At 38.9% G+C, this 15,934-nt stretch overlaps 2 protein-coding genes across 3 annotated transcripts; both read left to right on the forward strand.

The window, feature by feature from the left end:
• The first annotated feature begins 780 nt into the window (after positions 1–780).
• Positions 781–8,356, forward strand: hp1bp3 (heterochromatin protein 1, binding protein 3). Of its 2 annotated transcripts, XM_079241686.1 has the most exons (13): positions 781–872; positions 1,333–1,413; positions 1,787–1,973; positions 2,880–2,942; positions 3,046–3,202; positions 3,309–3,452; positions 3,608–3,667; positions 3,933–4,072; positions 4,807–4,897; positions 5,217–5,376; positions 6,322–6,433; positions 6,694–6,855; positions 6,960–8,356. In XM_079241686.1, exons 2-13 carry the CDS (start codon positions 1,347–1,349, stop codon positions 7,489–7,491), a joined length of 1,875 nt encoding a protein of 624 aa, XP_079097812.1. In that variant the 5' UTR covers positions 781–872; positions 1,333–1,346; the 3' UTR covers positions 7,492–8,356. The 2 variants fall into 2 exon arrangements, with proteins under 2 accessions (XP_079097812.1, XP_079097813.1); XM_079241687.1 differs by lacking the exon at positions 2,880–2,942.
• Positions 8,357–9,998: 1,642 nt separating this feature from the next.
• sh2d5 (SH2 domain containing 5) lies at positions 9,999–15,546 on the forward strand (the record flags this gene model as incomplete). The annotated part of the gene is made up of 10 exons (XM_079242024.1): positions 9,999–10,052; positions 10,468–10,532; positions 10,611–10,691; positions 10,788–10,862; positions 10,948–11,094; positions 13,236–13,436; positions 13,684–13,858; positions 14,217–14,322; positions 14,413–14,572; positions 15,346–15,546. Exons 2-10 carry the CDS (start codon positions 10,482–10,484, stop codon positions 15,544–15,546), a joined length of 1,197 nt encoding a protein of 398 aa, XP_079098150.1. The 5' UTR covers positions 9,999–10,052; positions 10,468–10,481.
• Positions 15,547–15,934: the final 388 nt, after the last annotated feature.

The following is a 15,934-nucleotide window of genomic DNA, read 5'->3' on the forward strand; positions in this document are numbered from 1 at the left end:
GTTCTAATCATGTAACAATACAAAGCATCAAAATTGAGTGATGACCAGTTTATAAGTATTAGTGGTTAAAGTACAGCTCTTTTTTACCAGGGTTTTTCTTTTTCAGTTGTGTTTTTTCTAAGTGAATTGCTTGTTCCTTGATTGAATCAGAATTTGCAAGTTTTCTGTTTTAGAAAGCTCAACAGATAGCATTCACTTTCATAGAGTGAAGTCAGACCACAACTTGATTATGACCAGAATACAGAAATTGATGGAAAACGATACCTTCAGTTCATGTGATTACAATGATGCTTTCTGTGAAAGCCTTTAAGAAATATAATTTTAGAAACTGGTTACAGGTGACATAAATTTACTGGGATACGATTTAATATTTTACAACTGAAATATTTTGTGATCTCAGAGTTTTAAAGATGGCTAAACTAAAATCTTTGTGGTTAAATTTGGTGGAGAATGAAGTTAACATTCATCCTATGGAAAGGACATGTTTGCACTGAAGTTTAAACTTCTCAAAATGTAGGAAGACGGCAATTACATAGTTATTAATATTGACTTGTTTTTTTAATAACAAATGTTCCGTTTGTTATTGTCTTTTATTCATATATATATATATATATATATATATATATATATATATATATATATATATATATATATATATATATATATATATATATATATAATTTCCTCCCGCTTTATCTTCTGCTTTATACTTGTTTTGAATGTCGGCGGAAATCCTTCGACGTGCGACGTGACGTGACGCTGCACGTTAGCAACGGTCCAAGCGGGGCGGGGCTCGTTAGGCGAGGAATCGAAATAAAGGATCGTGCAGAAATTTACGCGATAGTATTTTACTTTTTCCCGATAAGTAAAAGGTAAGTTCAATTCGTATAAAATTGGATGGTATACTAAAAATATACTTGCACAAATTCGATGCAGGAAAAAAGTAGCCGTTTGCAGAATTTTACCCCATTGCAAGTGAAATGAATTTCCTCTCCCTTGTGCGACGCCATTACTGTGTTCCTAAACCAACGGACAAAATGGCGAAATTGAAGAAAAAATTTCCTCAACCTTATCATTCGGCCTGTTCATACATTAATTACATTTCTTGGCAAATGTTTTTACGTAGCCCCGCATTACGTCGTGTCGACGGTGATGAGCGTTTTTAGAAACGGAATAATTTTCTTTTGGGTCGGGGAAAATGGGCCTCAATGAATGAAGTGGGTTTGGCTGGAGTATTTTTTCCCCCCATTTTAAAGCACGCGCATTTGCGAGGGAAAAAATATCCCCCTCCCCCAGACCAACGCTTTACTAATGATTTTTCCTTATATTTAGGTCAGTCTACTGTGATGCCCATTCGCCGAACACCAGTGACTCCTACCCAGGAGAAAGCCTCCACCGCGGCTGCGGAGAAAGGTGAGGCTGGGGTCGTCAGTCTCAGTCACCACAACCCATGAACGCACCGCGCTGACACAGATTTCCCTGTGGCAGCCAGGGCCATTACAACCCACACTGCCACGCAGTGGTTTTTTTAAATTATTTCATCACAATATTCTCAGCTTAACACAAGATTTCTCATATCGAGATATGTTTGATTTCATATGAATTTGATCTGAAGTGACTGAAGCTATATAAACTTCTCCTTTATTGATAATCTCCTTGTGTGAAGAAGTTTGAGGACACTGTCTTTATTAAAAATCTATATCAAGGATGGAGATGCAGTTGTAATTTGCCTTCATATATACACAGTTGCTGCATTGTTTCTGTTTTGTTTGCAATGTTTCCAAAGAGCTGGAAGACCCCTCAGAGGAGTCGCCCCCTGCTGATGAGGAGGAGGAGGCAGCACCTTCGGCAGCAACAGCTGATGGTGAGGAGGAGGGTGAGACCGCAGGCGATGAAGAGCCCAAGGAGAATGGAGAGAAGGCTGAGGAAGGAGCCTCTGAAGAGAAAGAAGGAGAAGGGACAGGAAAAAAAGAGTGAGTTGCAACAAAGACTTGGTACGCAAGTGTAAATGCTGCGATATTTCACTTTGATAGCACTTTTATCTGTTTATATTATCCTTACCTCTGCTGGATAACAGCAGACTGCTCCTGGTTGCAGTGTTGCAATTCCAAAAGAGATGACCTGTCATAGCAATATTCATTCCCTGTATGTTAGTTAACAGACAGGTGTGCCCGCAGTCTTGGAGGAGTCCAGGAGGAGACGACGTTGATGAGACAACAATCCCGATGATTTATAAAGACCTCAATCATATTTTTCTGTTAAAGTTAAAATGTTCTCAGATAAAAGCGTTTGAGATTAAGAAACTATGAAAAAAGATGAGGATGCTCAGGAAAATTTCTTTGGTCACTTTGCCTTGTCTTTGAGCATACTCAGTAACAAGGCGTTGACTTTCAATTTCAACAGTCGTTTAGCCAATGCTTTCATCCAAAGCGACCTACATACCCCGATAAGCACATCAGGGGGCAACTTGAGGTTCAGTGTCTTGACCAAAGACACTTCGGCACATAGTCAGGGGAAGCATGGGATCGATCTCCCAACTTTCCAGCTGAAGGACAACTGCTCTTCCTTCTGAGCTACAGCCGTCCCAATTTACCTAAATGTGAACAAACTTTAAAGTTTGTCAAAAGTCTCATTTCCAATTTTTGGGTAAAATTCTTGAGAAATATAAAAATGATTTGAGAACCCAAGTTAGGAAAGTTTTAGCTGGAGGTGATTTGGTGCACTTATGGGATGCTGAAGTTATAAATTTGCCAAACCTTTTTCAACTTCACAGATCAGTGGCATTTCGATTCAGTCAGACTTAGATTACCACTGTGGTCATTAAGACAGATGTTCTGAAACTTGATTTTGTCTTTCCCGTCGGTGACAAATGGACAAAGTGACAAATGCAAGGACTGCGCGGCTGGACAGTGCGCAACACACTGCTATGTTCTCCTTCTAAGGTGAGGATGTGATAAAGATAAGGGTGGTAACAATCACAGTGAAATATCGCTTACTAAGAGTTGACCCCCTTCACTGAACTTGTGTTCCTCCTTCTGGCGGCAGGATGAAGGATGGCTACAAGTATGAGAAATCCAAAGCCAAGAAGGTGAAAAGGACGATCCCTGCGTGGGCTAGCATCACTTCAAACAAAAACATTCCCGTTACCAACTTTGCAGGCACGCAGAATAAAGTGGATAACATCCTTATTGAAGCTATAACGGTGTGTAGAAAAATATGTGAGATGAATATCTCACAAATTTTATTTTTATTTTAAAAGGATTTTATTTTTAAATTTGTTGCGATTCCTCGTATGCTTTTCTTTGCAGTCGAATAACGATAGGACTGGGGTTTCTTTCCAATCTGTCATGAAATATATGCTGAAAAATTATCCGGGGATGGAGCTTAACAAGAAGAAGTTTCTCATTAAGAAAGCTTTGAAGAAACATTTGGAGAAGGGCACCATCAAACAGGTGAATAATGTCTGGATTTTTAATTTAACCCATGTGTCTCTGGGAGGAGTGCCATGCTTTTTAATTAGTGCGTTCTTTGTTTCATGAAATATAAGTAGTTTTATTCATGTTAAAGTATCTCAAGTCTTATTCCTGTTTTTCCCTAAATATCACAGCTGAAGGGTAAAGGTCTTTCAGGAACGTTTGCCATTGGAAAGCAGCCTCCTCAGTCTAAGGTGAGTTAACGTAGAAGTAAATTTGTTGTGGATTTTTTTTTGGGGGGGGGGGGTGAAAGCAAAACTATTCTCCCAGGTTGCCAGGTAACAAGAAATAGTTATTTTAAGAGTTAGTTATTACTAATGTAGCTTTAGGTAACTAAGCTGTACTTTAATATGTAATAGAAAAATTTAAAAGTGATTATCTGTTTGTTACTTCAGACACAGATTGTGCTGTAATTCTTTCTATCTTCTAATCATTTTCATCCTTGTTTTGGTGTTTTAGAAAGCTGGTCAGAAGCAAGAGTCTCTGGGAGATGCCCTTCCCCTCATCATCACTCGACTCTGTGAGCCCAAAGAGGCTTCCTACAACCTGATTAAGAAGTACCTGGAGCAGCACTTCCCCAGCCTCAACATCGAAAACAGGTATAACAGTGTTGCAACAAGCTACTTCCCATTGACTCTTTCATATTAACAGTTGAGGTCTTGAAGAATATGAACTTTCTTTGTTGGATTTATTTTTTCTTTTTTTTTTTCTTTTTACAAGCAACAGACTCCTCTGAAAAAAACTTTTGTAACAAAACAGATGCAACCTTAGCTATTGTCTTACAAAAAGATGTATTTCCTTTCACTTGAAGCAATTTTTTAAAACACTGCAGTGTAACAGGACCATTTATAATAACTTTAATTTTCCCAGTATCTTACAAATGATGGCTGGTTTTCCCACCTTAAAATTGGAGAACGTCCAGTCTGTCCCGAATCTTACATCCACTCTTTTTAATACTGCGGCATTATTGGAATAATGTACATATATGCATGTTTACACTACATGCGAAACATACTATATTCTTCTTATGTTTCTCGACCAGAATTTAGCCATAATCAGGGTAAATCTGACTATGTCTTTCAGTGGGCACTTTTTCATTATAAAGCCTCTATTGGCCAATGACATGCTCATATCCATACACCAGGGTCATAATAATGTTGTTTCTTTGTCTTATTTATGTATTTTTATTTATTTAACACAAGAGCTGTTGCGTCACTTTTGTTGTACTTGTGAAATGACAAAGTTTATTGAATTGAATAATGACTGAAGAAAGTCTAAGAAATAACTGTTCCTCTCTTTGTTATGTAACACATAACCTGCGGTTTGATTATAGGCCAGATATCCTGAAGTCAGCCCTGCTGAGAGCAGTCGAGAAAGGACACCTAGAGCAAATCACTGGGAAAGGAGCCAGAGGGACTTTCCAGGTAATCCCCAGAATAATACTGTTATAATCACTTTGCTCCAAAGTGAACAATGTTTGATGATAAAATGTTTTTCAGCTTGGAAATCTCCGTTCTGGTATTCATGCAGCAGTTGTCACAACATGTTTTACACTTCATCAGCTTGCAGCTTAGGAAACACCCACACTTGTCACATCACATACAGGAAAGGATCACAGACTGACTGTCAGTTTGGGCATTGTTGTTAAATTGCACCAATTCATGGAGAGGAAAATCCCTGTCTGTTACATTTCATAAACCACCAAACCATACATGCTAAAATGTTTCTGTCCAACTGTCTCAGCTGAAGCGCACTGGCAACAAGTCTCATCTGAAGGGCAGTGTCGTGGAAGACGCCATCACAGTCGCCATCACAGCCATGAATGAGCCTAAAACCTGCAGCACCACATCTCTACGCAAATATCTAATAGATTCAAACAAGGATATGCGGGAGAATCAATTGGGTAAGAGTCTCTGTGTGTATGCCTGGACAGGCGATGACCGCTGACTAATTGCTTGTGTTTGCGTTTATGTTCTCACTGTTCATTACAAGAGGTTTTAGTCAAACGAAATGTGACTTTAGCAAAACTACACATAATTTTGTGTTATTCCTACCTTCACACACAGTTTCTATCATAACTGACACACTTAAACAGAAAATGAAAAATACATTTATTTTTTACAATTATAGTGGGTTCAAGTCATTGTGTAGTTTAGATATTTTTCTTGCATTGTAGGATTCCCACATAGTCATTTCATTGACTTTGAATAGTGACATCTTCCATTACCGGCCTGCTAGTCTACCTGACTATCATAATTTGTGGTGGAAAGTAGAGTAACTCTTAAGATCCAGCAGAGGTGCTAGCTACCTAAATCTCTCAAATAATTGTCTGAACTGAAGACTGATTGTTCTCTAATCCCAAGCATCAACTCCATTCCACTGTTCAGGCCTGATATATTACAATTCACTGAACATGTTAAAGCTTGTGTGCCAGTTATTTAAAATTTGCCATACTGTTTTTTTTTTTCTTCTTTTTTTAATTGAATACTTTAAAGCAACTCAACCAGTATTGGCACATTCACTGCAGCTTGTAGATTAAATCAGTGAGATGATCAGTTGTGATCAGCCTCGTTTGAAGATTTGTTTAAGCATCTTTCACTTCTCTGGCTTTCATGTTAACCCTGAGCTGTATGCTGGCCTGTCAAGCTTCAGCATATGTACAGATGTTTTACAGCTTCTAGTGTGTTATCTTCATTGTTCTGAAAAGCAGAAAATGAAATTAATGTTTGGGTGGGCTGTCACTTCAAGGCTTTTTTTTTCCCCCAAAGTGTGTTTTCGTTATATTTTATGCATGAGGCCTGGGTGTTTTGAGTGCAAACGGTTTTCAAAACTGAGCCAATTCCTTTAGTGGCCAACCTGAGGAGGACCCTGAAAAAGTGTAAAGTGCTCGGCTGGATGGAGCAGATCACCGGTCATGGCTTCACAGGGACCTATCAGCTCTCCTTCCCATTCTACCCGAGGTATTCCAGCTCTCAACGAGGATTTACTTGCTATATAAACATTTAATTACATTTTGTCATAGATAGTTGGCTTTGGCTGTTGCAGACTGTACCGTGTCTACAAAATATGCTGAATACAATAATGAATATTTGTTAAATTAGACTCAGCAATTAGTAGTTCAAAGAGAAACTGCTGACTCAAACATTAGAAATGTGTGTTACATCAGGCCTCTTGTATTTTATTTCTTGAAGTCTAAACTTATTTTTGTGTCTCTTTTTAGTCCTACCATCCTGTACCCTGACAAGTTTGAAGACATTCCAAAGAAGCCAACCAAACGAAGGAAGATAGTCGAGTCTTCAGATGAAGAGTCTGAGGAGGAGTCTGAGGAGGAGTCCGAGGAGGAGTCTGAGGAGGAATCTGAAGATGAAGCTCCCCGTAAGAGGTACAGTCCATAGCTTTAGCTGTTTGTAGTAATTTTACAAGTGCATGTGATGCCATATTTGCACTGCAACTTACCAAACTTGCTTTCCTCCTGATACCACTCAGAAAATCTCAGAAGAGGCCCCCACCCAAGGCTCGCCGCCCTCCACCACCCAAGAGATCCCGGAGCAGCAGTCAGTCGAAAGCTAAAGGCAGAGGACGTGCCCTTGCCAAGACGTCTCCTCCTAAGAAAGCGGCTTCATCAGCCAAAAGACCGGGAAGGAAACAGCCAGCCCCCAAGAAGGAATCTGCAGCAACACCTAAAGCAACACCAGTCAAGAGAGGCGCCCCTTCAAGAAAGCCCAAAACACCAGCTGTTAAAAACCTCAGCAAAAGGGGGTCCAAAAGACTTGTGTCCAGAGATTTGTCGCCCAAGGAGAAGCCTCTTGAACGGGAGGTGACAAAGAGCATGTCCAAGCAATCTGAATCTGAATCTGAAGATTCATCCTCTGAGGAGCCTGTGGTTAAAAAGCAGGCAACCAAAGGTGGATCCAAAAGGCCTGCCCCAAAGGTGTCATCTGCTCCGGAACCGAAAGGCAAAAAGGAGACGAAGACCAGCAAGAAGTCCGCTCGAAAATCTAAGAGGGGGAGAAACTGAACCCTGAAGCTCCTTTCACAGATTGGGCTGCGCTGAATTTGCAGCAGTCTATCGCTTTGTTTCAGTGCTCTATTTTTATCGTCTTCTCCCTGATTAAAGGACAAATAGTTTAGTTTTTATTTCTATTGTAGAATGAGAACATTATCCTACAAGTTAGATTAGCTGTACTTGGGGAATATCAGAAATTCATTTTTTAATACAACGCATAGAAAAGCCTGGTTAGTGTTGCGATTGAAGCTGCCAGATTTGGAAAGCATAGCAAAATCCAACATACTGTAACTAGAGCCACGTAGTGATTTCAGTTTTATATGTTCTTCATCCACCATAGGTTCAGGTGGCACACTTCTTAATCTCAAATCATATGATATCAGTGTTGTGGAGGGATGAAGAGGCTGCTTTTAAGAGTTAAAATGAATATTGAAGAGTTCAAGTGTTTCCAATGTTCCTTTGTAAAAGATCAATGTTTTTTCTCCTGTTAGGGGATAAAATTACAAAAAAAAAAAAAACAGTATATACAGTACTGTGTCAGAATCAGATTTATTCACATTTATTCATTTTATTGTTAACATTAAATTAATTTTTTCTTGATAAAGAATCCCTACAATAACCTGCAGGTGTCATGTTGAGGATTAAATGGAGGGCAAAACACTTAATATTCCAGACGATTTTGGGGGGGAAAGTCTCTTAAAGTGTGTATATCTGAACTTAAACAAACCGAACTTACTGCTGCACAGCTGTCACATGTAAGAAATATGTGTTGTGAATAAGAAACAGGAGGATAATAGCTCATACATACCCTGCATGCATGTATTCCTTGTGTTGTTAAGCTTTTTTCCAAGTCATTAATAAAATGGCTATATTTGTACTTTTCTTGATGTTTCATTATCTGTCATACATCATCTTGCATGATTGGGTGCGTGATCCCATTCCTTTTTTCCCTCTGGAAGTCATTGTGGGATTTTCATTAATTTGAATTTAAGGATAACCTGCTTGCAAAAACTTGTTCTCTAAAATCACAATGCGTTTCTGGTCATCTTTTGAGAATTTCATGCTCTTCCTTAAAATTGTGCTTAATTTTCCATTACAAAAACATGCCAGCACTTCCAGCTGGGATTTCCTTGGACTTGACCTTAGAAAAAGCTAAGATGTGTCACTTGTAAGTAATTACCACTCAGATTTCTTTAAATTAGGATTATAAATAATCTTAAAAAATATTGTAAATCAGGGAATTGTGTGTTTAGGAAATCAAAGAGCTTGTTATCCACTTAAACAGTTTTAAAGAAGATTGTTTCCATGGATTACAAAAGTGCAAGTTAAGACAGCCGGTTTAACAGATAAGTTGTACATCTTCCCTTATAAATGACTGCCAGGAAAGCAAAATGTTCAACATCCTCTGTGACATAAAATGTAGAGGCATGAAGTTGAAACATGAAATCACACAAAACTTGAAACCTGATCAAACTGTATTTTAGTTTTTATCTGCTGTATCTAGAGACGCATTTGATAGTTTTGTTGCAGCTAATTATCCAGGAGGATGAAGTAAGCATACAGACTTCTTGCATAAGCAAACCAAGTCATCCACCAACACAATAAGTAGCTTAGCCATAAAACACGAGTGTTTGTGCAAAATTGATAATGTTTAGAAATGATAATTTTGTCAGAATCCTCATTTTTGTTTATATATTTGTTTACCTTACACAGAACTGACATCGAAGAGTTATCAGATAGTATAGCTTGTCCCTTATGTGTAGATGCATCTGCTAGAGGAGCCGAGGAGGTAGGTATTTAAGCAGAAGTGGGCACCGGTGGTCCTTGGGAGCCGCAGTCTTGCAAAAGTTAGGAGTTTCCCTGCTGCAACACGCCTGACTCAAATCAATGGCTAATTAGTAGACTTGTGCAGAGTTTAATGTCAAGCTCTAGTTAAGCCTACTGTCTATCAGGTGTGTCGCAGCAGGTAAACACTTGCAGGACTGCAGCCGCTCTCCAGGATGGAGTTCCCCACCCACCGCTGGATAAGAGGAATGTGATGAGCCTTTGGACCTTCCAGGCTCCCTTTATATTAGCATTGTGTGTATAGCAACTTTTATCATGAACACATTTTTAAAGTAAACACTTTACCTTTTTATTTAGCCACTGTCAACCTGTCTCTCCAAACAATCTATACAGTAACAGTTTCACCATTTATCTAGTTGTATTAAAGATGTTATTATTTAGGCTACTTCTATCCTTTTTTTTTTTTTTTTTTGTATTGATGTGTGTCTCGTGGGCCTGTGTTGCGCAATAAATAGGGATGGAGGTTGGGAAAATGGAAAGAAACAGCGAGGGGGTGTTTTCGCAATTCAACGCGTCACCTTCCTTGGAGATGTTTTGATACAGAACCCTTTCATTCCCCACTCCTTTGTACGAGCCCCGCCTCTATCCAGCTGCACACCTGAGCCACGGGGCAACAAAAACAGGTAAATGGGGAGAGGACCTTGGCGTTCACTCTGTCAACTACAAAGAATAAGGAAGACGCACACATTAGGTGGAGTTGGAGGAGGCGAAAGCTCCCACTTTGAAGCGTGAGTGCTTAAAAGCTTCGTTTCACTCAAACTAAACTTTGCTCAGGGCGCGACGTCCCAAACTTACCTTGGTCGGGGGGACATTTTCGAGTCGTTGTGGTTTTATCCACAGAGTTGGAAGTTAAACTTTGTGTGTGTGTGTGTAGGATTGTGTGTGTACTGGCAGTAACTTCTATGTAATTGTCGAAAATGGACCAAAAGGCGCAGTGGTTTGCAAATCTGGACGCATGCCAAAAAAAAGCCATTGCGCTAGTAAATTTAAATCTTTCATGCTTTCATGTACATTTTAGGGGGTAAAATAGTCAGTTCTAACCAGGGTGTTTTACTTTTAGTCACTTTAAACCGTATTCACATTGGCGCTTGTGTGCAGTTTATTTAATGTTGGACATAAAACTTTCTCTGCCTTGTTTTACAGCAGGAACAGACAACATGGGCGAGGCGCCGGTCACAGAAGATGGTACAGTGACGCGATCAGCAGAGGTTTGTCTAAAATGTTATGTTGTCTGCACTGGTGTCTCCGTTTTTTCTTTAAACCCCTCTCTCTCTCTGCTGGTAAAGTATGTGGGTTCATTTCCTGTGGATGACCGCTGTTTGGATGACCAGATAGAGCAACTGCATACACAGCTGACATCCCTCACAGTGAGTTACAGCTGATTTATTTTCCCTTTTTCTTCTTTTTTCACTTCTAACTGGTTGTGAGCAAAATACCAAATGTAGTGGATATATTTTAACCAGGCATGCAAGAGAAGAAGGCCTGTATGCTTGAAGTTCTCTCTAAAAGGAGTGAAGATATATAATGAGGATGAGACGGTTAGTGTGTTTGCTTTTATTTCTGATGGAAACAGCTTGATGAGTCATGTTTCAGTCATTCAGGTGTCATTTTCCGTATCTACAGACCCTCCTAATGGCCCACGCTCTGCGCAGGGTCTCTCTGTCCACGGCTCGCCCCACTGATGCCCAGTTTGCCTTTGTCTCTCATAACCCAGGCAGCACCAATGCCCAACTCTACTGCCATGTCTTCAAAGCAAGACATGCCAGAGCGGTAAGGAATCTCTAAAAGTCATTGTTATCAGCCAAGGTGCTCTCAGGTTTTACAGCAAAGGTCCCAGCTTTAAGCTCATTTTTCAGGAAGTCCTGACTTCTGTTTTTATCACACCTTTTTTTCTTTTTAAACAAAGCATTGCAAGAAATTTCTCCAGTTTCTAGTTCACTGCAGTCATCCATATGCCGTTGCATGAACTGTGTATTTTAAAAGAAACATTTTCAACCCGGGTAATAATTTTGTCCACCTCGTGGCGGACCTAGTTGGATGGATTGATTGTACCTTCAAGTCCAGCTAATCTTTGTGCATCCATTGCTAGATTAGCAGATTAGATGAATGTCTCAATTTATAGAATTAAACCACAATGCAGTTGTGATCAATCCAAGTTCGATCTTTACATGTATGTCATGGTAAAACGCAGGAGACCGTTGAGCTTATTTTATCTTTCTGTGTACAAGAGGTAGACTATGGCATCTACACAGGTCAACAGCAATGTGGTTCATTTTCTGCATGATAAGCAGTTATATGTGACTGAATGTATCAAACTGTTGCATGACATATTATTGACGTATTGTAAATGTCAATAAGTCTGCTTCAATGGTTGAACTGCATAACAATTGTATTTATATGAAAGTATAAACTTTCTGGTTATCATGAAACGCCTCATGTCTGCAGAAGTGAAGAAACTGCACTATCCAATCTGAACAGTAGCGGTAGTAAAGTTATGTTATAGATTTTTTTTTCTACCTTACTGTCACTGATGGAGCAGTTATTGAATTCTGACTTATACCAGTGAAGTTTAAGGAAAATGTCAGGTAACTGTACATGAAATGATATATAAGTTTCTTTGATATATAAGATATCTTTCTTATGATATATGAGAAATGAGATATATATTTATTCCCTTTGGAGATTAATAAAGTATTTTGTCTTTTCATTTCATAAAAATTCTGTTCAAGCCGTGATTGATTGTTCATAGTGAGTTCCCACTATTACATGGATTCATATGTAAATCAACATTGTCACATTGTTGTGTAGAAGTCGGTTGAGATGATTTGTCCTGTTAAAATAACTATTTTTGTATCTGTTAAGAAAAAATCTTCAAATTTTATTCACCTGAAGTGGTTGTTTACAGTGTTTAAATTGTAATAATAGTTCATCTGTAATATCCATGAAACCCACCTTTCTGACTTATATGTTGTGTGGTTCATCTATATGTAATGAAACATGATAAGCCAGAGCTTAAAAAACCGTTTCATCCATCTTATTTTCGAGGTTCACTGCTGACATCAACATGACTTGAGGCTGGGGTAGGTAATCTTGCTCGGAGACATTATTTTTTACGCTGGCTGAAGTGGTTCCTTGTCCTGATAGTAGTCTGTACATTTTTAAACCATGAACAATAAGAAATATAGTTAGACCCCTCAAATGATTGTAAATCTGTAAAAACTCTGACCAATCAAAACGTTCGGACCAAATTGAAGTTGTTCAATTCTTATTTTTCGTAAGCTTCTTCACAGCAGAGAAAATGTAGGAAGGATTTCCCAACCCGGCTCGGCTTATCCGCCTCCTCCCCCTGAACAGAAAGAGAAAATCGTTGGTGGAAAAAGCTGCGAACTAGAAAAGCACTCGGAGAGCCCAAACCTCCACCACGGCATTTAAAAAAAAATTCCTGGATCCAAACGGTGATCAGGATTACCACCTAAAGTTAACCTGTTCTTCCTTTTCACATTTCCAACAACTCGCGAAAATGTAATTAAAATCCGTCCATAACTTTTTGAGTTATCTTGAACACAAACAGAAAAAAAATGTTGGTTAAAAACATAACCTCCTTGGCAGAGGTTAGAAAAAACCTTGGATCATGCAATGAGCAAAACCCAAGGGGGAGGAGCCAAGACAGGGTGCTACTTTCAGATCTTGCTTGCTCTCCAACATGACCTACCCCAGCTTTAAGAGCAAGATGTGGCGTTAAACAGAACAGAAATCTAACACTGAAACACTGTGCTGCTAGTGGATTCTGCACTGATGTGGCCCATCACGTTTTGGGACGTAATTTGTTCCCAAATATTATGTCAACGCTACACACACCTGTAAAATATCTTCCTGTTAACATCAGTGTTGTCATTCTGTCTCCTGTGTAGGCCCAGTTCCTGAACTTGCTACTGTGCCGGTGTTTCCAGTTGTTTTACTTGGAAAAACACCCAGAAGAGGCTCAGGAAGAAGCTGCTGGCTCAACGCCTCAACGCAACCCCTCACTTCTCAACCGTGGCTTCCCTCTCAGCGTCAGTGCTCTGGTTTCCTTTAGAAGAGCACCATTTCAAGGCTTATTGCTGAGCACAAAGGTTTGGACTTGTTTTGCAAACTCAAACTAAAATCAAATCTTTACTTCTGGGTTTATTTTCAGTGGCCAGACTGGTAAATTTATGGGGAGTTGGAGTGTCATACACCAAGGGTGTCTAAATCTGACAGTTTTAAACTATTCTTGCTCAGGATTTTTATTTTTGTAGTTAAAGACCCCAAACATTGTAGCTGATTGTAGCTCACAAATATGTAACTCAATCATTGACCAATTTTTCTTTTTTTAAATAGAAAACTAAAATGTCTGGTGATGACAGCCAAGATGAAGTCTTTCCTACTTCCTCTCCCTCTTTGATGCGCAAGAAAGTGATCCGCACCAAAGGGCTGCGTTCTGGTGCTTACCGCTCCTTCACTTTCACACCGGCTAAACAAAGTATTCATCGGGAGCACCTGCTTGTGTCACAAGGTGGGCCAAGAGTTCACAGAGTGCTATCCAGAGTCAAAGAACTGATTAGGTAAAGAAAACCTCTCTGTGTTGTAACCGGGAGTCTCTCACAGCTGTGGTGTGACATGAATGCTGATGTCATCTCACGTGGGTCGGATAAAATTTCCTGAAGATTTTCACTATGTGGTTGTTACTCACTGATCTTGATGTGAACCACTTTGGTTTTAGAGATTGTTTTATCACCACATTACTTTCACAGAGTGGGGTTTATTCTGGCTGCTTTTCAACACAAACACAACTCATAGAATCGCTGTCTTTTTGTTAACTCTCTTGGGGTGACACAAATATGATTTATTTTCTCACACTGTGTGTGAAATAGGAAAGGATCAAGACAAGATGCCAGTGAGGAGATCAAGGGCCCCAAGCCTGGCCGAAACAGAAGAAGCATTGGCTCAAGCGGTGTGGTCATGGGCTGGTATCGCAACGTTAGTGCACTGTACATCTAATCTCATCTAGCCCACAAATTTCTTTTTAATTGTAAGTAAACCAGTGTGTGTGTGTTTTCAATCTTGCAGTGACAGCAGCTACTCCCTCCTTGCAGATGATGTTTTAGGATCATACCTATTGTGCCAGCATCCAAAAAAACCTAAATGTGGCTCTCTGATCATTCATGTTACCTCTGGCCTGACCACCCATCTCATTAAAAACACTCGCAAAGGGAATTTCTTACTGCAGGTAATCATCAACTTATGGTTGGTTTCTTTAAACACTGATGGACAAAAACTTAATATGTATAGTTTAGAACTAGGTATATGTCATAAGAGGTCATCTTACACAGAGACAGAGTTTTTAACAATTTGCTTGTTACCTGTTGATATGAACTTAAAATTTGTTTGTCAGCCGTATTCACCTTTAATAAAGTTACGGTAATTCAAATGCATGTTTCAGAAATTTGAACCAAGGCCTTTGAATTCCAGTCTATTTATAGATGTTTGTCTCGTGAAAAGCCTTTTAAAGCCTGATGCTAGAAATAATTAACCATTTTTCTAAATCTAAAGTCATTATTTGACCCTTGAACTAAATGTACAATAGAAGTAAATTCTTGTTCATTTCTATTACCATATGGTATTTCAGAATTATTGTAATGCAAAATGTACAGAGCATACAGTTGTCATATACAACAGGGTTTTATTTATCTTACAATAAGGTAATATGTCTCAAACAGTATATATCAAATATTATATGCATTAAAGGCTTGATCTGTGTTTCAGCTCATTTTAAATGAGAATCTGTTTTGTTTAGAAAAGATGTAGTCTGGTCCCCTGACCATGAAGTATTCCAGTATTTGATTTTATGGGTGTGTAGCTACAACAGTTTTTATGCAAAAACTCTAAACAGCACAGATGCAGCCACGTTAACTCTAAAAGATTAATGAAACCAGAATAGTTATTGCTGGTATAAACTTGTGATTTTGCACTCATATGATTTTTTTTTTGTCCTTGTGGTAGAAATGCAAAATGGAGTTCAGTTCTATTGCTGAGCTAATTGAACACTACACAGACACCCAGGATGAGCTGCCATGTCTGCTGAGCTGTGCACGGGTGAACCACTGCTATGAGTGGGAAGAAAAGGCCAACACACAGCAGGCTGCAAAGCTACACAAGAGCCCAAACAAAGCCAGAGTTACCCACAAAAAGGAATGGGTGTAAATCTCATGTCATGAGACATGAAGATGCCAACCTCAGGATGCAAAATAAGTGACACTTTTTACTACTTTGCGCATTTCTTATCTAATTGTATAATCACATTTTGTTGTGAGGAGGCAACATTAATATCTATTATCAGTGTTGGTACTTATCCACAATTTATAAACACCGTTTTTCAGGCTAGACTGCTTTCAGTACTTTTGATGTTTAAAATATTTGTATATGTGCTTGTAAGACAATAGTGTTTTTTTTTTTTTCTTCTTAAGGGATAAAAACCTGTATCTGGGGTGCAGGACTTATGGTTTCTTGTTTTTGTGTTTTTTTTTTTTTTTTGTTTTTTTTTTTATTATCCCAAACAATCTTAAGATGTTATGTTAACACTGGAACAATT

Source organism: Telmatherina bonti (genome assembly GCF_933228915.1).
Source record: "Telmatherina bonti genome assembly, chromosome: 6".
In the NCBI taxonomy this organism is placed as follows: Eukaryota; Metazoa; Chordata; class Actinopteri; order Atheriniformes; family Telmatherinidae; genus Telmatherina; species Telmatherina bonti.